Source organism: Phacochoerus africanus, chromosome 7 (assembly GCF_016906955.1).
Source record: "Phacochoerus africanus isolate WHEZ1 chromosome 7, ROS_Pafr_v1, whole genome shotgun sequence".
Taxonomy (NCBI): Eukaryota; Metazoa; Chordata; class Mammalia; order Artiodactyla; family Suidae; genus Phacochoerus; species Phacochoerus africanus.
In genome coordinates, this window is record NC_062550.1 from 26,192,224 (window position 1) to 26,215,333 (window position 23,110).

General features: G+C 54.7%; 3 protein-coding genes across 6 annotated transcripts; 1 reads left to right on the forward strand and 2 right to left on the reverse strand.

Moving 5' to 3' along the window:
- The first annotated feature begins 386 nt into the window (after positions 1-386).
- SHMT2 (serine hydroxymethyltransferase 2) lies at positions 387-6,010 on the forward strand. Of its 2 annotated transcripts, XM_047786990.1 has the most exons (13): positions 404-535; positions 1,153-1,416; positions 1,516-1,713; positions 2,916-2,995; positions 3,173-3,373; positions 3,667-3,748; positions 3,839-3,961; positions 4,090-4,229; positions 4,514-4,679; positions 4,885-4,984; positions 5,067-5,222; positions 5,303-5,410; positions 5,523-6,010. In XM_047786990.1, exons 3-13 carry the CDS (start codon positions 1,546-1,548, stop codon positions 5,648-5,650), a joined length of 1,452 nt encoding a protein of 483 aa, XP_047642946.1. In that variant the 5' UTR covers positions 404-535; positions 1,153-1,416; positions 1,516-1,545; the 3' UTR covers positions 5,651-6,010. The 2 variants fall into 2 exon arrangements, with proteins under 2 accessions (XP_047642945.1, XP_047642946.1); XM_047786989.1 differs by lacking the exon at positions 1,153-1,416 and having other exon boundaries at positions 387-535.
- Positions 6,011-6,178: 168 nt separating this feature from the next.
- NDUFA4L2 (NDUFA4 mitochondrial complex associated like 2) lies at positions 6,179-9,146 on the reverse strand. 2 transcript variants are annotated; one of them, XM_047786993.1, is made up of 5 exons: positions 8,292-9,146; positions 7,864-7,952; positions 7,547-7,642; positions 7,029-7,089; positions 6,179-6,911 (listed from the first exon to the last, which is right to left on the reverse strand). In XM_047786993.1, the coding sequence occupies exons 1-5, from the start codon at positions 8,346-8,348 to the stop codon at positions 6,855-6,857; spliced, it is 360 nt and encodes a 119-aa protein (XP_047642949.1). In that variant the 5' UTR covers positions 8,349-9,146; the 3' UTR covers positions 6,179-6,854. The 2 variants fall into 2 exon arrangements, with proteins under 2 accessions (XP_047642949.1, XP_047642950.1); XM_047786994.1 differs by lacking the exon at positions 7,547-7,642 and having other exon boundaries at positions 8,292-9,114.
- Positions 9,147-14,745: 5,599 nt separating this feature from the next.
- STAC3 (SH3 and cysteine rich domain 3) lies at positions 14,746-21,935 on the reverse strand. Of its 2 annotated transcripts, XM_047786991.1 has the most exons (12): positions 21,718-21,935; positions 20,665-20,731; positions 20,115-20,382; positions 19,775-19,872; positions 19,488-19,560; positions 18,131-18,228; positions 16,443-16,509; positions 16,205-16,254; positions 15,828-15,913; positions 15,591-15,642; positions 15,365-15,502; positions 14,746-15,192 (listed from the first exon to the last, which is right to left on the reverse strand). In XM_047786991.1, the coding sequence occupies exons 2-12, from the start codon at positions 20,728-20,730 to the stop codon at positions 15,094-15,096; spliced, it is 1,095 nt and encodes a 364-aa protein (XP_047642947.1). In that variant the 5' UTR covers position 20,731; positions 21,718-21,935; the 3' UTR covers positions 14,746-15,093. The 2 variants fall into 2 exon arrangements, with proteins under 2 accessions (XP_047642947.1, XP_047642948.1); XM_047786992.1 differs by lacking the exon at positions 20,665-20,731.
- Between the last annotated feature and the right edge of the window lie 1,175 nt (positions 21,936-23,110).

The following is a 23,110-nucleotide window of genomic DNA, read 5'->3' on the forward strand; positions in this document are numbered from 1 at the left end:
CTGGAACTTGAACTCAGGTCTCTCATCCTTCCAAACCAGGGTGCTTTCCAGTGCACCAGGGCTCTCTAGCTTGTGTAGGTGTCTTTGTATTTCAGAGAGAGCCTAATAATACTAGGTACACTCAGTGGACACCCAATAAATTGTTGCCATCTGTCTCGAACAAGAGACAGAAAAACAAAACAAAAAAAACAAACAAAAAAAACCAACCCTGAAGAGCTTCAGGACAATGAAGAGATGGGGCGGCACTGGATCGCTTTTCTTTCAGGCAAGAGGCTCTGATGCTGGGGCTGCAGACGGGTAATGAAACTGAAGAAGAGGGGAGAAAACTACAATTCCCGAAAGACCATAATGGACTACATTACGCATGCGCAGACCCCGCCCTAACTCTGGCATTCTGGTAACTTCTCGCGCTTGCGCTCTCGGACTAGTCTGCTCCGGAACCCTCGTTCTCCTTCGCTAGAGTTGGTGCCGGGACCTCTTGCGACCCTCGTCTCGTGTTATGATGCTGCCCTTCCCTTTTCTTTGGGCGACTAGGGTAAGAATGGGGCTCCGGAGACTGCGTGATCAGTAGAAAGTAAACCCCCCTCCTATCCTTGTTCCCAATCACAAACTTGGTGTTCTCTTGGCTTTTAAATGCACGTGGTCTGGGTTCTTGGGGAGCAGAGAGCAGACGTGCAACTAGGGGGTCCCTGGGACGCTCCGTGGGAGCAGGGTGATTGGACCCCTTCCCCATTCCAGAAACCAGAGGCCCCAGGGCCTCGCGAACGCCCATTTGACGTGGCATTAGGGAGAACCGCGCCAGATGTCCCCGGGACCCGGTGCTGGCCAACGAGCGGGGTTCCTGGCTTGGACTGGCGAGCTGAGTCTTTCCTAACAGTTCTGGGTGTGCAGATGATGCAACTGGGATCCCATGCTTGCATCAGGGGTCCTACAGCTCTGTGGGTTGGAAGGAGGTGGAAAAGAATGGGAAGTGCAAAAGACAAAATCATGGATTTTGGGTTCCCTGCCAGCTGTCTCCCCCCAGCCCTCATATACACCTGATAAAGGTCTGCTCCTCCACCTCCATTGCTCCGGAAACCACCTGTACAATCTGTTGCCGTAACCTTGCCAGCTTAGTGGTCTCCTCACTGACTGGGGTATCACTTTATAAAGGCTCTGCAGGAAGACTGCGTTCCTGTGGGTGGGGACTGCCCCTGAGTTCCAGAGACATAGGCTTCTAGAGGACGAACTTTGCCCTGAGGCTTTGCAGAGTGGCTCCTGAGCAGAGGTGGAGGGAGATTCTGAGATGAAGTGAATGGACCGAATCAGAACCACACTTTGGACATTGATCTCTACCTTGGCTCTGGAACTGGCTTTTGAGAAGGTGGAGGTGGTGGCAGTGGTGAGAGCTGGAACAGACAGACAGTTGGCTGCTGGGTATGGATGGCGCCTGAGAGCCTGATAATCATGGCTGAGGGCTGTTGACCGTTTTTTGTCTGGGCACTTTTTATTTGACCCTGGTTTTTCCTCCCCTAGCCTCTGTGGAGATGTGGTCAGCTGGTCAAGATGGCCATAAGGAGCCAGCACAGCGAGGCGGCCCAGACCCAGACTGGAGAAGCAACCAAGGGCTGGTCAGGCCAGGAGAGTCTATCAGACAGTGACCCTGAGATGTGGGAGCTGCTGCGGAGAGAGAAGGACAGGCAGTGTCGTGGCCTGGAGCTCATTGCCTCAGAGGTGGGGCCTGGGGAGAGGGGCCAGGGCTTGGGCCACCATGGATGCTGGAAGTAACAGATCATCTTCTTGCCATTTCTCCAGATCTCCCTTTCAGACTTAGGGCCTTCCTGCTGGGTATTGTCTGCCTCTGTTGCTAACCTCTGAAGTAAAGGCAGGGCCAATCTAGGTTATGGGATGGGGGCATTAGAAAGCTTCTAGAGTGGAGCCCCCACTGTGGTGCAGCAGGATTGGCGGGGTCTTGGAAACTCCTGGGATGCAGGTTCGAGTGACGGTCCAGCACAGTGGGTTAGGGATCCAGTGTTGCTGCAGCTGCGGCTTAGGTCTCGACTGTGGCTCTGATTCCTGGTCCTGGAGCTCCATATACCAGTGGTGTAGCCAAAAATGACTAAAAAAAGAGAAAGCTGGAGTTCTCATCGTGGCACAGCAGAAAGGAATCCGACTCAATGGGTTAAACATTGGCATTGTTGTGAGCTGTGGTGTAGGTCGCAGGTGCGTCTCGGATCCTTAGTTGCTGTGGCTATGGTGTAGGCCAGCAGCTGTAGCTCCTATTGAACCCCTAGCCTGGGAACCTCCATATGCCACAGGTGTGGGCCTAAAAAGAAAAAAAAAAAAAGAGAGAGAAAGCTTCCAGAGCTTGAGTTCCCGTTATGGCTCAGTGGTTACAGAACTGACTAGCCTCCATGAGGATGTGGGTTCAATTCCTGGCTTCACTCAGTGGGTTAAGGATCCAGTGTTGCTATGAGCTACAGAGAAGGTTGTAGACCTGTCTTGGACCCCGTATTGCTGTGGCTGTGGCATAGTAGGCTGGCAGCCACAGCTCTGATTCAACTCCTAGCCTGGGAACTTCCATATGCTTCTTGTGAGACCCTAAAAAGAAAAACAAAACACAACAAAACCCTCCAGAGCCTTCTGGGGCTCCTACAGTTTAGTCTGGTTCCTCTTCCATCTCAAGAGGAACGAGAAGCCTGGAAGCACAGGTTCAAGGACACAGATGGCTTTACCGGGGACACCTATCACAGCAGCTGGGTTTCTGAGGATGTTGCTGTGATCCTGCCCCAGGCCTGGCAAGGAACCCTAAATGAACAGAGCTTTCTATAGAACCTGGCTCTTCCCTGCAGCCTGGGGCTTTGGCAGGATGGGGCTGTGGGGGTCCAGGGAAGGGGGCTCAGTACCTCCTGACATTGCCCCCTCCCCTACCCCAGAACTTCTGCAGCCGAGCTGCGCTGGAGGCCCTGGGGTCCTGTCTGAACAACAAGTACTCGGAGGGTTATCCTGGCAAGAGGTGAGGGCTGGGCACCAGAAGACTGGAGGACAGCCTCAGGGATGGTGCCCCCATCAGGGGACACCTGCCTGTACCCTCCCAGTGTGTATAGAGGAGTGGCCTTCCCAGTCCTTTGCTGCTGGTCCAGGGGGATGGTGGAACCCTTTCTCTGTGCCCTGATAAACTCCTCCATTGCAGATACTATGGAGGAGCCGAGGTAGTGGATGAAATCGAGCTGCTGTGCCAGCGCCGGGCCTTGGAGGCCTTTGACCTGGATCCTGCTCAGTGGGGAGTCAATGTGCAGCCCTACTCGGGGTCCCCAGCCAATCTGGCTGCCTACACAGCCCTTCTGCAGCCTCACGACCGAATCATGGGGCTGGACCTGCCCGATGGGGGCCAGTGAGTGTGGATGGGGTGGTGATGGGCCTGTGGGCAGTCTGGGCATGGGAGAAGAGTAATTTATGGAGCACCTACCATGGGTTAAAAGCCAAAGAAAGAAACCAGGTTACAGTGGACGAGGACGTTAGGTCCCCAGGAACTGGTGCCCAGCACAGTAGACAGAGCAATGAGGGTGGAGCCTGCTGGGAGCAGGGCTCCCTGGCCCCATGCCTTTCAAGCAGGTCAGGAACGGGATGGTTAAGTCTGGGAATTATTCCAGTCTGAACCTGCTGCTTCCTCTCCTCTCCCCCCAGTCTCACCCATGGCTATATGACCGATGTCAAGCGGATCTCAGCCACATCCATCTTCTTTGAGTCTATGCCCTATAAGCTGAATGTGAGTGAGCACTCTTGGGTGCGGGGAGGGTGCTGTGAGAAGTTGCCCTGCTTTCTTCTTAGGCCTTTACCTTTTTGTCTGTCTGCGTAGCCCAAAACTGGCCTCATTGACTATGACCAGCTGGCACTCACTGCTCGGCTTTTCCGGCCGCGACTCATCATAGCTGGGACGAGTGCCTATGCGCGCCTCATCGACTATGCCCGCATGAGAGAGGTTGGTGGAGGGCTGGGATCCTGGCCCCTCCCTGGGGGGAGGCGGGGAGATTTTGGAGGAGGGGCAGCCTTGGGGGAGCGCCTGTCTGGGCCCTCCCCAGACGGAGGTTTGTCTCTGTACCTGCCCAGGTGTGTGATGAGGTCAAGGCACACCTGCTGGCAGACATGGCCCACATTAGTGGCCTCGTGGCTGCCAAGGTGATCCCCTCACCTTTTGAGCATGCGGATGTTGTCACCACCACCACTCACAAGACCCTTCGAGGGGCCAGGTCAGGCTCCCCTGTCAGGCCTTGCCTCTCCCTGCCTTCACACCCCATTCTCTGGCACTGTTGGGCTAGATCTGAGGGGAATTCATTCCTACTGGAAGTTTCCTGTCTATGACAGTTTTTCTTCTCAGGGGGTTTGAGGGTGGAGGCGAAGACTGCTTCCCTTGACCCCACAAGTGTGCTGGGCTCTGAGAGCCCGTAGGGGTGGGCCCCCAGCCTCCTCTGCTCTCCCTATCCCCTCGTCCTTGCTTTTCAGCTTAGTTTCTGACCACCTATCTCCTGCACAGGTCAGGACTCATCTTCTACCGGAAGGGTGTGCGGGCTGTGGACCCCAAGACTGGCCGAGAGATCCCTTACACGTTTGAGGACCGAATCAACTTTGCTGTGTTCCCATCCCTGCAGGGGGGCCCCCACAACCATGCCATCGCTGCAGTGGCTGTGGCCTTAAAGCAGGTTGGGAGCCTACGCCTACTCTGGTGGGGTGGACGGGGACAGGGCCTGGCACCTCAGACCTGGTGCCTTGCTGACTGAAGTTGGAGCTTGATGGGAGGGAGGTGCTGGGATGGGTGGGGCGGGGAGGAAGTCACAACTCTGCTGGGGGGCAGAGGGGCAGAAGGGGCAGAGCTGAAGGTGACATTGTCGCCCATCTCATCTTCAGGCCTGCACCCCCATGTTCCGGGAGTACTCCCTGCAGGTTCTGAAGAACGCTCGGGCCATGGCTGATGCCCTGCTAGAGCGAGGCTACTCGCTGGTGTCTGGTGAGCCAGGGGATGGTTGAGTCTCTGTCGCCTCAGGCAGAGGCCCAGGACTCACCACCTCCTGCGTCCTGTCTCCCCATAGGCGGCACTGACAACCACTTAGTGCTGGTAGACCTGCGGCCCAAGGGCCTGGACGGAGCTCGAGTTGAGCGGGTGCTAGAACTTGTGTCCATCACGGCCAACAAGAACACCTGTCCTGGAGATCGAAGTGCCATCACTCCTGGGGGCCTGCGGCTGGGTGAGACCTGGCCTTCCAGAAGGGAAGGGTGACTGCTAGATAGCCTTGGGCTGGACTGATCCTCTCTGCCTCTCTCCCAGGGACCCCAGCCTTGACGTCACGCCAGTTCCGTGAGGATGACTTCCGAAAAGTTGTGGCCTTTATAGACGAAGGCGTCAGCATCGGCTTGGAGGTGAAGAGCAAGACCAGTGAGTGAGCCAGACCTCCCCCGCCCCCAGCCAGCTGCCACGCCCAACCCCAGCTGATCTAATGGTCTTCTCCGGGGCTCTAACCACGTTTTTCCCCCTCACCCATCTCTAGCTAAACTCCAGGATTTCAAATCCTTCCTGCTCAAAGACTCAGAAACATGCCGTCGGCTGGCTGACCTCAGGCAACGGGTGGAGCAGTTTGCCAGGGCCTTCCCCATGCCTGGCTTTGAGGAACACTGAAGGCACCTGAGAAATGAGCCCCACAGAGTGACATTCATTCCTCCTCCCCCTACCTGGATAAGGGTGGGGGTTTTACTGCTTATCTTCCAATTTTTTGCTGGAGGAGGGGAAGGCCTCCTACCTCGGGAAAGGGCCAAGTGTAGTTCTCTGTCCCAGAATCTGTAGCTGAGAAGCTTTCTTCTTGTAACAAGACTTAGAAGGAAAAGGCTGGGAAGCTTTCTGCCCTAACCTCTCCCACTATTTCAGTGTTACAGACTCCCTGCCCTTTCTTGGGGAGGGGGGAGTCCCCCTTCGTGAGCCAGAGGAAGGGGTGGGTATACCACCTCCTTTCTGTTTTTATCTAATAAAATGTTAACCTACCCTGAGCTTCTGTTACTGTGGGAGGGGTCCCCTGGGCCAGGGGGTGATTTCCTCGCTCCCCTCCCACCACCACCACCACCACCACCACCAGGACCCCCCGGGGCTGCAGCCTCCTCTCTCTGTCTCTGATCAGAGCCGACACCAGACGTGATTAGCAGGCGCAGCAAATTCAATTTGTTAAATGAAATTGTATTTTGCCCACGGCTGCTTCTGTTTGATCCCGGGGGACAGAGGGGAGCAGGGGAGGGGTGGGGAAGGCAGAGAGAAGACCAGGTGTGTGGCGGGAGCGGGGGCTGGTGGGGGGGACACTGGCATGGGAGGCAGTGGGCTGGGGCACTGGGAGGAGGGAGCCGTACCTTCCTGGGTGTCTCATCCCAAGCTGGCGGGGCTGTCAACAACCAGCAAGCCAGGGCAGCACCGCCCCTGGGCTGGCACCCAGAGCCTGGGCTAATGTGGGGCCTGCCACGTCATTTGGCACTCAGGCCCCCACTTGCTCGCGGCTCTCACGTAGGCCACGCTCAACACGTAGCATGTACCACACCCTGTGAGGCCCGGGTAGCGGGACGAGCTGGCATGGGACTTTTGGGTCGACTAGGCTGCTGCCTGCCCTCCGAACTCCCCCTCCCCCTCCTGAGACTCAGCTGAGGGTCAGAGGCCCTTCCGGTGCTGGGAACAGGGGAAGAGGAGGGGGGTGGAGCTACTCCTCTCCTCGTGGGAACCCGGCCTGTGTAAGCAGAGGCTGGACAGGGTGGCTGGAGTGGCGCTCTGGGGTTGGGAGTGGGGAGTGGAAGAAATGAGTAGACTGGCTGGTGGTGGTTTACATGGACTTGCACTGCAGCCAGGCTTAGAAGTCTGGCCGGTCCTTCTTCAGCTTCTTATAGTCAGTGGAAACTGCAAGGAACTATGGGAGAGAAAGGGGGAATTGCACTCAAAGCCCCAGGCCGCCCTTTGCTGGGCCGGGATCAGGAGATGAGTGATGAGTGGATGGAGGTGCAACCCTAAAGCCACCTGGAGGTACCTTGTATTGGTCGTTGGGGCTCAGGCGGTTCCAGGGCTCTGGGTTGTTCTTTCTGTCCCAGCTGCAGAGAGGGAGGGAGAAGGTTAGGGTTTCCTCTTTGGGAGCTAGGACTCTGGAGCCTGAGGGGACATAAGGGTCTGTGCGTCCCCCCTACCCCCTTCCTCCCAGGGGCGGGGCCCATTAGCACGCACTGACAAGACAAGAAGGCTGTCACCATTGTCAGGCGTGGGGCCAGGTGACAGACTCGACAACCCAGCCCAGGGACTCCTGCCTGCTCCGTGCCACCCTAGGTTAGCCCTGCAGAGCAGAGAGGTGGGAATCAGAAATCCTGAGGCACTGGGGTTTCAGTGATGCCAGACAATGCCCTGGGTGCTCCTGCCTGTGCACTGGAGGGCCCTCCATCTCGCTGCCGGCGCCTTTAGCGGGGCTTGGGGTCTCCTGCTGCCTGGCCCCAAAGGCGTCCCCAGCAGCTCACGGGGCCACCCCCCCCCCCAACGCTTGGGCGACAAGAGAGGTACCCTAAGGCCACCAGCAGCGGACTGAGCGGCGTCGCCATAGCAACAAGGCCGGGGAGGGGATCCGTGGAGTTCCAAAGCGGGGCCAGTCTCGACTCACTGAGGAGCAAACGATCAGTCAGTCGGGTGGCCCGAGGGGAAGCCGGGCGCTGCCAGGTCAGGAATGAGCTCCAGTCCCAAGATGCCACTTGTGGCCTGGGGACCCCTGCCAGAACCACTCATTCCCACCGTTCCTGAGAGGCCTGTATGTTGCTATCCCATCTTAACCCCCCATCCCCCCCCCCCAGGACCCCACTGCAAGGTCCAAACCCGGCCTTTACCAGACGTCGGGGCTGCGCAGGGCGAGTCGCAGCAAGTAGAGCGCAGCGCTGCCCATGCCCAGGCCAATGAAGCCAATCATCGGGATGAGCTGCAGGAAGACAGAGGCAACTTTCAGGGGCAGCTCCCTCCCAATCGCCCTGTGAAAGCTTTTCTGCTGGGGCTGGCGCTCCTGCTCCCTCCCTTTTGGGAGAGGGGACTTGCAACCTCCCAAATCACATTTCCTGCCACAGCCTCCCTCATCCAGCCTGTCTGAGGTGGATTCAAGGGACACAGGGCATATTGCAGAGGTGGACTGAGGGGCACGTTGAAGAGAGAATAGGAACATAGGGGCAACTGGGCAAGAGGCAGGGTACTGGGAGATTTGGGGGCCGCTGGGGCAGCCAGAGAGTTAGAAGGTAGAATCATGGCTCCTGGGACAAAAACTCACCCCGGGATGTCTCTTGATCTGCCGGTAGAAGCGGGCTCCAAGGGTCGTTCCTGCCATTTCTCCTCTCCAGTGTCTGGTCCTCTCCAGCTCTCCAGAGGCCCTGCTCCCTTGTTCCTCCTGGGGTCCCGCCCCACTCTGGGGAGGGGTCAGCCCAGCCCAGCTTTGCCCAACCCAGCAGCTTCATCATACTTACCACGCCCCCCACCTCTACCGCAGTTCCAGGCTTCTCCAGGAGGAGAATTATTTGGGAGCTGAGGGATTTCTGCTCATCCACTCTCCACTCCAGGGGGTTGAACCCTGGCCCATGGGACACCATTATCCTTTGGGCTTTGGACCTGTCCAAGGGAGAGGCCTCTCAGACTCTGACTCAGGGACAAATTTAGGGGCATCCAAAAGTGGGAGAAGGGACTCACCATGGGACAATCTGCAGACAGACCTCCAGCAAAGTGCAGGTGTGGGTGTGGCATGTTCACAGGTCGGACCAGAAGGGGCCAGGGATGAGTGAGGGCATCTGTAATGCTTCCCTGACATCCTTTGAGCCGCCCAGGAAGCAAGTCTTAGGGGCCCTGGTTCTGTCTCCCTCAACCGTATACTAGGGAAAGGAGGGGAACAGAGGTGCCAACAGCACTAAAGCTGCTCAGCCTCTCTAGTCCTGGATGATTTCTCCCAATTGTGTTGTTGTTAGCTTTTAAAAGTGTTTGGCTGCCAGGGGAACCGGGCATTATTCTAAACCTGGCTCAGGAAAGAATAAGTCAGTTGGCCAAGTTTGGGGACTTGAGAGACTTTCCTGCCTACCTCGGGTAGCCATCCAAGGAGGTCACTTGATGCCTGTGGCTGAGATGGAGAGAAAGAGAATGAAGGAAATAGGAAAAGAACGAGAAGATGTTGAAAGAGGAAAGAAAACAAGACACAGAGACAAGCAAAGAGTGACTGCCTCCCTTTGCTGGACAACTTGGGTGTATGCTAGGTTGTCAGCGTAAGAAAGTACACTGCCACCATCTTTGGGGACCTGGGGCCCTAGGGACCCAGCAGCTGTGCCCTAACCACCTCTCACTAACCTCCACTTCCACCTTCACACTCACTCTCTCTCTCACACATACACACACACACCCTGCCACTGCCCTGGCAGCCCATCCTATAGAGCAGTCTCCCACTTCTCACAGACAGAGCCCCAGGCAGGGGCAAGCTGGGCACCCATTGCTGGGCCCCTCAGAGTACAGGGAAGGAGGGGTCCCTTCCTGGGGGCCCTCTTCCTTTCCTTTTCTCTGATACCTCCCTGCCTCCTGAGCTGACAAGCATGGCTGTAATTAGGCTGCGGGGTCCTGAGCTCTCCCAGCTCTCCGCCTCCCTCCGGTGGATAATGAGATAAAGTGTCAGAGACACAGTGAGAACAAAGAGACAGAGACTCAGTGCTTACGTGTGTAGGGGGTGGGGGACGGGGACTGATGGGATGTCAGAACCTGGAGCCAAGCAGAGCCCGGCCCTCCCTGAGCAACTGCACCTCAGGGCCGGGTCAGGGACTGGGGTGTCCTGTCACTTATGTCCCCTAGCCCTCCAGTCTCTGGGACTAAAAATCAGTCTTGAGGGGCTGCACAGCTGGGCTGCAAGCTGGCTCTTGAGGCACAGCTGGGGTGTCAGGATGCCAATGGGAAGTCTGGCCCTTTTGCTTCTTGGGCTCTTGCCATCCTTCTGGTGCCCTTTCCTGTGAGTTCCAGGGACCTGGGCCTAGGGCATTCCAGACCCCTCCGCCCCACTTATTTTCTAGAGCCTGCCTTGGGCCTCCACCCCTGCTTTTCTACTTTCTTATACATTATTGCTTCTGCTCTTGCCTCTCCAGGGCTCCCTGACCCCTCACTTGCTTCTGGAACATGTCTCTGACCCCTTGACTGTGACCCTATTTCTAAACGCCCTCCCATCTCTGGATCGTGGTCTCTGGGACACAGAACTCCTTGGGTTCCAGATTCCATTTCTTCCCACCTCCCTACACTTTCCCATGAGAAGGACTCAGGCCACGCTGATCAAGCCGGCAGAAGTCATTAGCTGCGGATTAGGCGTGGCCTGGGGCGGGCTGGGGGTCCCGCTGGGAATCGTACTCTGAACCGAAACAGCATAGGGCACTAATCCTCAGTCTGAGAGCTGAACGTCAAAAGCAGCTGGACTCGAGCAAAGGAGCTGGCCGCGGGGCCGCTGGGCGGCGGGGGGCCGCGGGCGCCCCCTGGGGGCGGAGCTACTCTCAAGCACTTAGGGGAGATGCCTCCAGCGCCCCCTATCGGGAAGCGCCGGCCCCGCGCCCTGCGGCTTTTGCACAGGTAAGTTAGCTCCAGGAGCGCGGGCCCCGCCCGCCTGCCGCTCCAGCCACTCCCCTCGCCAAGGCAGTGGGTTCCAAAGCCTCCACTCTACTGAAGTGAGGTGGGGCGGAGTGGAGGGAAGGAGAGGGGACGAGGAAGCTCCCACTTCTCCAGCTACCAGCATCCCAGGTTCAAGCGGGTTCCTGTCTCCGGCTGTGAGGCCCCAGACGCAGTGGGGCTCGGTCTCCGTTCTGAGACTGCTCTCTGCCCTCTGACTCTGCCTGCCCCTGCCTCTGACTGCCTTTTTTACTGCCTCTTCTTCAGGCCCTGTTTATCACTGTATCTTTGTGTCTTTATCTCTGTGTCTCTCTGTTCTTTCTCATTTTGTCTGTCTCTCCCTCTGCAGCTCTCTTTATCTGGCTTTGTCCCCCTAAGTGTGTTTCTCTGTGCCTCCTTGCGTTTGTCTCTCCTTACCTCTACCTCTCTCTACCTCGCTGAGTCTCTCTTTACAAATGCCTCTGTCACTGTCTTTATCTCTGGCTCCCCCCTCCCATTCCCTGGTCTATTCCAATTCTCTGGCTTACTGTCCCTGGGGGTCTGCAGCAGTCCAACAGGACAGCCTTGGGGACATCTCAGGGCACAGCCTAGAGTCCCCTCCCCGGTCACCTCCACATGCCCATCACCTTGGCGCGGCCTCCGTCTTCCCCCTGCAGCAGCAGTGGGGAGCGGAGGGGGCACCCGGGAGGGAAGACAAAGTGCCCAGAATCTGCTCGGGAGCCCCAGGGCCCCTGACCCCCTCTGCAGCTATTAAGGGCGCCGGGTCCCGAGGCTCCGAGATGATCAAGATTGCATCAGCCAGACAGTTTTGGAGCTGAGAGCCGCGCGGCGAGCGAACCAGCGAGACAAAGACACCCGCGCCATCTGTTTATGCAAAGCGCTCTCCGCTTGGGACCCCGGCGTCCCCGCGCCTGGCCCGGTTCGGGGCACAGGGTCATGGGTCCGCTACTGCTGGGCGCTCCCGCCGCGCTGTTCCCCCCCCAACTTCCTAGCACCCAGAGGGGCCGCAGGGCCAGGAGAACGGAGGAGGGCGGGGTGGGGGGGGTGTTGATGTGATTGGAGCGGACGCGGCTGTTTCTTCAATAATGGATGGAGATGATGCGGACGGCGGAGCCAAGCCCGCCCGGAGAGGAGAGAGGAATAGAAATGGGGAGAGGAAGGGGTGGGGGCGGGAGACTCACCCTGGCGAGCGCGCATTTGTGAGAGCGCGTGTACACACACACACACACACACACACACGAGCGTGCGTGCGTCACACTGTCATTCAAATACACGCCGCCGCGCGGCTCACACCCAGGCACACACCCACGCACTGTCACCGAGACACACACCTGCAGGCAGAGACGCCAGAGCAACACACACTCACCAGAGGCTTTTCCTGATTCTTACACATACACAGTCTTGCAGGAAGAGGCACACGGAAATGCCCACACTCGGGGCACACAGAGGGGTGAAGAATGCACAGACACGTAAACACATCAAAGCACATATGTACATCTGACACCCAGGGACTAAGACAGAAAAAAATCTTAGAGGTTGGGGGTGGGGGCAGAATGGGGACAAGATACATACATACTTAGTGGCACAGACATACACCAGAAGCACACATACCACGCGTACATACACCAACACACACACCACACTTGGGATTCTGACAGATACACCTTACACATTCAGGGCACAGGCATAGACACAGACACACACACACACTACACACAAAGGACATAGACACCCATAATCAGCAGAGACCTCCCTCCTACCCTTGCACATTCAGAGGATTGCACACATATGCTGGAGAAGAGTGGCAGAAAGAACTCTGGGATCCCGAAGCAGGCCTTGTTAATCTAGCCATATAATGAGGTCCTGATGATAGGAGAAGCCTGGGGCTGTGGATACTACAAATTTCCTTCCTTGGCCCCCAGGGCTGGTGGTGTGTACCTTGGGCCACTCTGGCCACAGCGGACCCTGCCAGCCTCAACCTGGGTAGCTGGGGAAGAGGTGGGAGAGCCGTAGATATTGGCAGTTGCACAGGGAGACTCCCAGAATCCCCAACACAGCTAAAAGGCAGGTTCACCCCTGGTGCTGCCCAATCTTCTGACTCTAAGGAAGGAGCACTTTCTTTGCTAAGAGCCCAGTAGGCACTGGGGGAAGGATATGATGCAGGTTGCATCCTGGACCCTAGTAACCTGGCCCCTCCTTCAGACTGTTTTCAATTCAGTCAGCTCTTTGGCCCAGACTTATGACCTTTGCAGCATGAGGCAGCATCATCCATCACCCAGGCGGCTGCTGGCAGGAGTAGGGGGCGTTGGGGGCTCACACGGGGTGGCTGTCCCTCCTGCCTCCCTCTCTGGAGACCTGCTCTCTGCCGGTGGGCCAGGACTCAACCAGACAGCAAGTATTGGGGGGAAGGTGTGACCCAGGGGCTCATTTGCTCTTACTGGGCCTTGTGTCCCACGCCTGGCACCCCAGTACCCGTCCTTCGATCTCAGCACAGCCAGCCTCTGCGCTCCTCCCGCCCTCCTTCTCTCGGGCCCTTTGCTTAATTTCCTATTAACTGCTGATAAATCCAATTAAACCGCCGCTCTAATTAGGGACAGCTGCCGGCTCCGCAAGGCGGGGGAGGAGGGTGCCCCCCGAGTGTAGGGGGAGAGAACCGCTCTGCTTCCCGGTACCCCCACACTAGCATCACCGCCCAATGAGCCAGTAAATTGGTTTTGCTTCAGCATTGTCGGGGGGCCTCTCGAGGATCTTGGGGGGCGGGGGGGCTCTGGTTTAGAGTCCCTCAGACCGCTTGATGAAGAGTTGCGAGTGGAGCCCTACGTCCCTACCCCTGCTCCACTGGTAGAAGGCGGATCCTGAGGAGAGAAGGGGGCAAAAGCTTTGATTTGTGTGCGGTGGTGGGGTGGGCCTGTGATCTGCTCCTATTCCAGACCAAGCGTGATTCAAAGGGGGCTGCCTGAGTCTTCCATTATGACCCTGTCGCTGTCCCTAGACGTCTGGGACAGTCAAGGGCAAAGAGAACAGGAAACCTAACCAGGTTCTGAGACAAGTCTTCTTATGTGCTTCCCTACCCCCAACACACCTCAGCCTTCTGGAAGGAAGGGGGGCTCGCCCGTCCCGGGCCCTCCTCTTCCCCAGCCCAGCTGAGCCTCTGCCCTCCCCCCCGCCAGCAGCAGATGGTGCCCGGGCTCCCGCTGCCAACCTTGCTAGGCGGTGCCAACCTCAGGCCTGGCAGACAACCGGCGGAAGAGGAGAGGATCTCCTGGCTGCCCAAGCTGACCCTCCCCCACCCGCCATCGAGCTCAAGACCCTCCGCCAGCCCCACTCCAGCGGCCACCTCAGGATGCCTCTCACTGTCTTGCTCCCAGGTCCCTAAACTCCTCGTCTCCTTCAGCTCCCTTTCCCACACCTTCCCGATGCCGGCCACCTGCCACCCTGACCGGGGCCTGTACATTTGCATATTTACATATGCAAATAATAACATTTGCATACGGCGCGCCACAGGGGGGCCTCCGCTTGAGCCGGTTAGCTGTCTGCCCCGCGCCCTCTCACTCGGTACCTGTCGCAAAGGGCTGGGGCTGGGGGCCGCGTAGGAGGGGTTAGACCCCCGGCCTCGCTCGCTCAGTTCCCGGAGGACAAGAGGAAGTGTTGCCATGGAGACGGCACGCACCCCACCCCCTCCCAGGCCCAGGGTCTCCGGCTTGGTGTCTCCAGTTCTCGCTTCTCCCCCCGCCCCACCCGTCCCTCGCACTCCAACCGAGATCTTGTATCGCCCCCTGGCGGCCCAGCTCGGAACTGCGCCAGGTTCGGAAATAAAAGGGGCTGCCAGAGGCTTAAATCGCTCGTTAAGAGCTAGGGGGAGCACCTACCTTGCTGCAGGATCCTGCTCCTCGCGGCTCAGAGGCAGTGACACCAGTCCGGCACCGTTTTCTTCACTGACCGAGGCCTTGCCTGGCGGACGCACCCGTCTCCCCACCTCGCACCAGCCTCAGCCCAGGCGGGTCTAATTACCCAATGGTAATTAGCTGAGACGGCTGGAGGAGATTCTCCGCCCCTTTGTGGGCCCTCTCCTTTCTCCCCTCGGCTCCCAGTTAAACAGCAAACTTTTCTAACTTCTGTCAAAACTTTAATAAATTCGCAACATTGGACACTTCGCCTCAACCCCCCTCTCCTCGGGACGCCTCCAAGTGGAGATGCCTTCTTCTTTTTCCAGCTCTCAAAGGCTGGGCCTGAGGGGTTGCGGGTGAGGCTGCTCCAGGCACCAAGTCTGCGACGCCCTCCGAGGGGGAGGGGGGCGGGAACCAGTCCCTTCCCAGAAGCCCCGTCACGTTCCGGCGGGCCTTCCCACCTCTCCCCCACCCAGCGGTAAAGTTGCTTTCGCCCCTTCTCTTCCCAACCTCCACTGGGCCTGCCCATAGTGGGGTTTGGGTATCTCCCGCCAGCAGGCGTCTGCAAGCCTAAATCTCCTCTAGAAAGTCGGTGGGGAACAGCCCCATCTTGCGGCCGGTGTAGACCTTGACGTAGCCGCCGGCTTCATCTCCTTTCTGCACCACAATCTAAAGGATGACAGGATGAGAAGGGAGGAATCAAGAGAAAACAGAAGAGCTGAGGGGGGAGTTCTGAGTTTTGGAGGCCCGATCTAGTCCCATTAATGGGTGAAGATCTGCAAAGACGACGGTTTGCAGAGAAGCCTCTGCGCCTGGGGTTGAGTTGGGGCACCAGAGCTACCTGGTCCTTCTTGAGAGTGATCTGCCCTATCTCGCGGTTCCCCACGAAGGATCTTGTTACACGGTGCACACGCTCTCCAGACCGGACCCGAATGATGAAATTTGGAGGGAAAAATCCAACCTTCTCCCCTATCTTCCCCTAGAGGACATGGTAAGCAGAATCATTCTCACAATCTCAGGTCCTAACTTAACCCATGTCCCACCTGAGACTCAGCCATTTCTCTTACCCGCCACCACTCCTCATTGGAGTCATCAATGACCGTGATCTTCTCTCCAGGTCTGGGAGAGGAAGGAAGAAGCCTCTGAGATTTAGGGGCCTTATACATCTAGTCCCTTGGCTGTGCCCAGGTCCAGCCCCAAATAGGCTCCAAACCCTGAATCCTCCCTTTTCCTTTCCCATAGGGAGCTGGGCTCTCCCCTCTCCACTCCCAGTACACCCCCACCCCGATCCTAAGGCCTCTCACGGGAAATCCAGATCGTCCTTCTCCAGGGCTTTGAACCGATAGAGAGCCACAAAGTAATGAGACTGCTGGAAGCCAGGCTGCTTGTGCTGGGGGTGAAAGGGGGTGATGAGTCTCAGGGCTCCTCTGTCCCACACTGAGGGGCAGGAGGCCAAGACAAGGGCATTTGCTAGACACACTACATTCCAACTCTCCTCCATGTCCCTGAACTAAGAGGAATTTATTGGTTTGCGTGTGTGAGGTGGTGGAGAAGGCAGGTTAAGGGTGATTGGGAACCCATGGAATAAATGTGAGCTTCTGCTAAGGCCATGAGTGGTGTCAGACCTGAGTTGGGGAGAGGACTGGGGTCCACATAGGGAGAAAGATTCTCAGATTCTCACTTTGTCATCAGGTGTCTTCTTTTCAGCTTTCTTATCTCCTTCAGGGTTTCCTGGAATGGGAAACACCAACAAATTGTCTCTGGCTCCTGGAGGTAGCCCTCAATCTCTTATCCTTCTATTCCAGGGACTCTTTTCTCAAACCCGAGATGCCCTTTGCCCGCCCCCCACCCCCAATCCCTTGTGGCACAGCTGAGCCTCAACACTCCTCCATCTCTGGATGGAGGCAGGTGTTACTCACCATCCTGGGGTTTGCCTTCCTCTGGTCTGGCAGACTCCGGCTCCTCTTCCATCATAGCTGCTAGAGGCTGGAGGGGGCACCAGAGTTAGGAAGATGCTGTCTTGGAAACCCATGCTTGCTCTGACTCTACAGTCAGGCCAGAGAACTACAGAATAGTATCTCAGGGTTGGAAGAAGCCTTAGGGGAAATATCTAGTCAACCATCTGCCAAATGCAGGGACTTCCTCTGAAACATCCGGGCAGTTGGCCACCCACATCATGCTTCAATATAGTTGACAGGACGCTCACTACCTTGCAAAATCCATGTCTGCCCTTAAAAATACTACAATGTGTAAAAGAAATATGAGCAGCACAGTTTTCATAATTCCCTTAAGAGAACAGAACCTGAGGAGGCTAGCTTTTCTGGGGATAGTTAAATCACATTGATAGTGCCTTGTAAGTCATAGCTCACTCCACAGAAATCCCTTATTTGCACCCAATCTCCATGTGAACTACTTTGAGGCCAGATCTCTAGTTCGGTTTTTGTGCAGTTGATTTTATTTTTTTGATCCAAGAACAGTTAGGTATTTTGCTTACAAAACTTTGGGTTTTGTTTTTGTGTGTGTGTGTTTTTTTTTAAGGCCACACCCATGGCATACAGAAGTTCCCAGCTTAGGGGTCTAATCAGAGCTACAGCTGCTAACCTACACCAGAGCCACAGCAACTTGGAATCCAAGCCATGTCTGTGACCTACATCACAGCTCACGTAACGCCAGATCCTTAACCCACTGAGCAAGGCCAGGGATCAAAACCGCAGCCTCATCATTCCTAGTTGGATTCGTTTCTGCTGCACCATGACGGGAACTCCATTTGCCTTCCCCAAATTTTTGAATTATTAGTTCTTGGTCTTCTGATCTGTAAGATTTTTTAATACATTATTCAGTGTATAAGTTTTTCCTCCTAGGTTTCCCAGAAATTTAATAGAATATACCATTTATGTCTTCATTTTATCATGGAAAAATGTCCACAGGTGAGGACCAAGGACTAAATCATGTCATAAAGCATCAGAAATATCCCTCTAGCTGGACACTCCCTAGAGGACCAGGATCCTTTGGGTGCTATCATTCAGCCACTTTTAGGAATCTAGCTAACCGTGACCATTATCCACATTAGTCTGTCCTGGTTGTCCAGAAAAATAAAAGGATATGCTAACGAATTCCTTGCTGAACTGAATACAAGTCTATTGTATTACCAATCTAGTAATCCTGTTACAAAAGGAAATGAAAGTCCACTTGGCCCCAAGCTTTGTGCCTCAGTTTCCTCATTTCTAGGATAAATGGGTCAGACCAGATGATCTTCATGGATCCTTATGTGGCTCTAGAATTCTCTGATTACGTGGCATGACAAGTTCTCCTCCCCAAATCCAAACGCATTGCTCTTGCCTCTGATGCCTGGCAATGTCAGGGGCCTTGGGGCTGAGCCTTTAGTTAGTTATGGTGGTTAATCTGACAATTTCAGAAGGGAGTTCCTGGAGAAGATACATGCTGTGGCACCTGAGGACCTTGAAAATAGCATGCAAAGTTTGTCTGTTGAGTAATGAGCAATTTTAGGGGAGGAGGACCCCTACTTCTGTCAGCTTTCTAGAGAGAAGACAGGACCTGCTCCATGGGGTTTCCAAAAAGGACCTCAGTAGGAAACTTGGGTGCTCACATTTTTCTTATCTGCCTGTCCCTTCTTCCGTTCCTTGTTTGCCATGATCACCCCAGTGCGCAGGGTTTCAAACACAGGGTCATTGCGATTGGCAGCAGCTATAGTTGGAATATGGGAGAAGAAAGAAGACATTACTGGGGAGGCAGAAAATGTTTGGAGGAGAGAGACTAAGGGAGAGATGGGACTGAATAGATAGATACCCGTGTGTGTGTATTTAGGATTAGGAAAGTGTCAGCTGGATATACCTAGGTCATCAATCTATAAAGAGCTCCAAAAACATCACTGGAAAAATATTTACCAGCCCTCCTTGCAGGCAGAGTGTTACATGATGTTGGAAAGTCAACTTTGCTAATAAGTTGCTTAGGAGTTGGGGAATGCTCAGAATCACTGGTTTCCTTTTAAGGAGAGTGGTTTAACTGCTGGCTTTTGTTCCACTGAGTGTAAGCTGGGGGACTACCACAAGTGGGTTCCTTTTTTTCTACCCAAGCTCCTCACAGAGTTCAGTCTCTCCTCCAAACAAATGTTCAGCAGATTGTCAATGAACATTCTTTTTAAAGGAGTAAGGTATTTATTTATTTTTGTTTTCTTAGGGCCACACTCATGGCATATGGAGGTTCCCAGGCTAGGGGTCAAATGGGAGCTGTAGCTACCGGCCTATGCCACAGCCACAGCAACGGCAGATAAGTACAACACCACCACAGCTGCACCTACACTACAGCTCATGGCAACGCTGGATCCTTAACACACCGAGCAAGGCCAGGGATTGAACCTGTGTCCTCATGGGTGATAGTCAGATTCGTTTCTGTTGAGCCACAAAGGGGAATTCCATAAGGAGAAAGGGTTTTAAATTTTTATTTTTATTTATTTTTTTGGCTATGCCTACAGCATGTGGAAATTTATGGACCAGAGATCGAACCCATGCCACAGGAGCCACTGGGGCCGCTGCAGTGATAGCCCTGGATCCTCAACCTGCTGCACCACCATGGAAGTCCACGGGTATGTTTTTTAGGGTTGCCAAATTATGAACCTACCCAGGATGCCCACAGCTCTTGGTCTGGCCCTGACTCTGGCATTATTCTGTAACAGGGATGAGGACAGTCTAGTTCGTGCTTAGAAATGATTTTGTACATGAAGAGCAGAGTTTGAAGTTAGGCGGGTGAAGGTTTCAGTTTTGGTTCTGTCTCTTCCTGAGTAGAGCCCCAGCTAAACCTTATTTCCCTCAGCTATAAAACAGAGGAATACTGACTCTGCATCCAAGATGGCCAAGATACTAGGTTGAGTGAGAACCACAGGATATAGAATCTGGAGGCGGTGTGGAAACCATCTCTAGGCTTGCCCATTCCCTCAGGTCACTTACAGAGATCTTTGACACAAGCGTACTGCTGGTTGCTGTAGAGTGGGGAGCTATAGGCCCGACGGAAACCAGGGGGCTGTAGGATGGGATGGGAGAAAGCATTAGAGATAACAAGGTATAGCCCCAAACCCCACCTCTCCCATGAACGTCCACCCTTTCTTGGAGTAAAAGATAGGCTGAGGAAGAAAAAGCAGGGAAATGGATGGGATGCCTTGAAGAGGGACAGGCAAGGAGGTAGCGGGCAACATGTCCCCTCCCTTCTACTTTCTTGCTCCCCAGAGCCTACTCACGATCTTGCCGAAGCATCTCTGCATCTCCACGTAGGACTGACAGTGTTCGTGGATGTTAGTTTTGCAGTTCTTACAGCGAAGCCCAAATTTGTTGTTGACTTGGGAGATGGGGAGAACATTTGAGTGAGGTTCCTGATTGCCCTTTCCCTTCCTAACACTGCTGCTACTCTAGTTCTCAGGTCCCTTTTCAGTATAGGACCTGACACTCTCCATCTCCGCAGTATTTTCTTAAAGCTAAATCTTGCCACAGCCTATCTGATGTACAAATACTCCTCTCCTAAATCCTTTCCCCTGCCCCCTGCCTTTGGCATCACACTCTCCACTTCCCTCTGTGACTCACGCACAATCATCCGGGCGCAGACGTCACAGAACTTGGGCTTCTTGAAGAAGTGATCTTTGAATTTGTGGGGCTTATCATTGACAAGCTTGGGAGGTTCTGGGGGTGGTTCTTCTTCCTCTTCCTCCTCTTCTTCCTCTTCCTCATAGATGTAGTAGATGGGCCCACCCCCAGCTCCCACTGCCTCCCCATTGGCCTGGGGCTCTGGGGGAAGCTCCATCTCCTTTGCCCCTGTAGACTCCTTCCTGAATAACTGCTTCAGCCGCTGTAGCTGAGGGAGGGAAGGAAGGAAGGAAGGAGGGAGGGAAGGAAACCCAGTGTTAAAGGAACTGTCTTGCTTTTTAGAGTAGGTCAGGCTGAAGCTAACTAGACATTCTTCAAGCTTGGGGCAAGGGGCACACCCCAGGATTAGGGGGTCCTGGGGCCTGTAGGTGCTAGCTAGCATTTGAATAATACATGAATCGTATACAAGTGACATCAATTCAAGCAATTTTCTTCAAGGCTGCAGTGGCTTCCCAGCTCCCCATACCCCATGGTCAAGGCCCAGACTCACCCCACTTTGCCGACTCTCTCCTGGGAAGGAGGGCTTATGGGACTCCAGCACCTCCTTTTCTGTCATCCTGCAAGAGGTTGACCTCACTATGAAATCTAATCTCTGAATGACATTCTTCCCCCCTTGTTCCTGTCCCTTGTAGTAGGGTGGTCCTTGAAGGGGAGGCTTTGGGAGAAATTTGGTTAAACAGAGATTCTTTCACAGACAGGGGCAAGGAGCAGAAAGATTCCAGGAAGGCCCAGAGAAAAGCCCAACAGACAAAAGAACTTCCCTACCAACTCCTTAAACCAATGACCATCCTTCCACCCTGATGAGCAACCCCAGAGTTTACTGCCCTGAGACAGTGCACAAGGCTGTGTGGTTTAGGCATTTTCCTACAAGCACGTTGTTTCTCTTGGGAATCTGTGGGCTTTGGTTTTTATTTATTTATTTTTGTCTTTTTCTAGGGCTGCACTCGTGGCATAGGGAGGTTCCCAGGCTAGCAGTCTAATCAGAGCTACAGCTGCCGGCCTACACCACAGCCACAGCAATGCCGGCTCCTTACCCCACTGAGCAAGGCCAGGGATCAAACCCGCAACCTCACGGTTCCTAGTCGGATTCGTTAACCACTGAGCCATGATGGCAACTCCAAGGGAATCTGTGGGCTTTAGAAATGTGACACACACCTTCCCAGATCCCCTTTCAAGAGGTTTAATGTGCATGTCCACAAGTGCGCATAGAGGGATGGGCTGGGGACATTTGTTCTCTCCTACCTTTCTTGAGCCAGGGGCCCGGTGCCTAGTTCCCTAGTTCCCAGCCTGCCTCAGGCTTCAGTTATTTTAAGTTTTCAGAGTAATATGAGACTTTCCTTCCCTTACTACTCTACTCCCCTGACCCCACCCCCACCCTACCCTCCAATCCTAACTCTTGTCCTGGAGTAGCTTAATAATTTCACTCCTAAAACCCAAACTACTCACAGACAATGAGAGAAATGAAGAAGCTGAATAGACTACGGATTGGGGAAGCTGGGGTGAGAAGTCCTGGAAACACAAAGAGGATGAAGAGGCAACTTACGTTTGGGATTCCCTAAGTCAGTCCACAGTCTGTGGAGGAAAGAGGGAGCCCCTGGGGTCTTGATGGTGGTGCTGGGGGAGGACTGGTCCTCTTCCTTGGGGGCTAAGCCCCCCCAGTACCCTCTGTACTCACACCAGCTACCCAGACGGTATTTGTAGACCTCCTAGCCTCTCGCCTTGGTGTCAGAGCTGAAATGACAGGGCTGGAGGAAAGTGGACAGCTGAGCGACACAGCTGACACAGAGAAATTGGACACGAGGAGGTCTGGGCAGGGCTGGACCCTAACTCCTCCCATCCCCCCACGCTGCTGTTGCTTGGTTTTTCATCCACGGTGTGCAGTTCAGCATTGGCTAAACTCAGGAGGGGACAGTGTCCATGCTGGACACTTGCGTGGCTGATTTTAGATGACTTACAAACAGCCTTATCCATCCCCTTTCCCCCAAGGTCCAAATACCTCCCCGATTCTCTCCTCCTTGGACCTGTTTTAGGAACTAGCCTTTGACTTCTTAGCCACTGTCTTCTTGTGGCCCCTGTCTTGTTTTTATACCCTCAAGCATCGATCTAGGCTCCAACCTTAAGAAAGCTTGGAAACTGGTCAAGAAAGGATAATTTGGATTTCCAGAGCTGAGCCAAACTAGATTGCCTTTTTTTTTTTGGCCGTGCTCACGGCATGCGTAAATTAATTCCTGGACCAGGAATTGAACCCATGTCACAGCAGCAACCAGAGCCATAGAAGTGATAATGCCGGGTCTTTAAACCACTGAGCCACTAGGGATCTCCGAGATGGCCTTCCTGCCCATGAGCAGTGGCTGCTATCTGGTAAGGCAGTGACGACACGAAGTATTGCTTTGTTCCCTCCAGCTGCCCCCAGAGATCTTTTCCCTATTTCTCTAAAGTCTTGTCCTCAGGGTGAAAGGAATTCTAAGAGCTATTTTAAAAAGTCAGGCTGGGACTTCCACCTGAGGGTCTCTGAGGGAGTGAGGGTCCAATGATCACATAGATGGTTTCATTAACATTGCACAGAAGGCAAGAGCTGTCACATTGGGAGTTTTTATCATCTGTAAGTAAGTCTCCTTCCTCATGGGAGCTGCAAACTCTTGGAGATAGGATGGCCAAGCCTCATATTTCCTTCATCATTCTGACTCCCTGATTCCTTCTCTTTCTGATGATGTCCTGGCATATAAACTGATGGGTCAATGAGATAGTTGGCATTTTTTTTTTGGGGGGGGGGTCTTTTTAGGGCTGCACCTTCGGCATATGGAAATTCCCAGGCTAGAGTCAAATTGGAGCTGCAGCTGCCAGCCTATACCACACCACAGTCACAGCAATGTGGGATCCGAGCCTTGTCTGTGACCTACACCACAGCTTACAGCAACACCGGATCCTTTGACTCA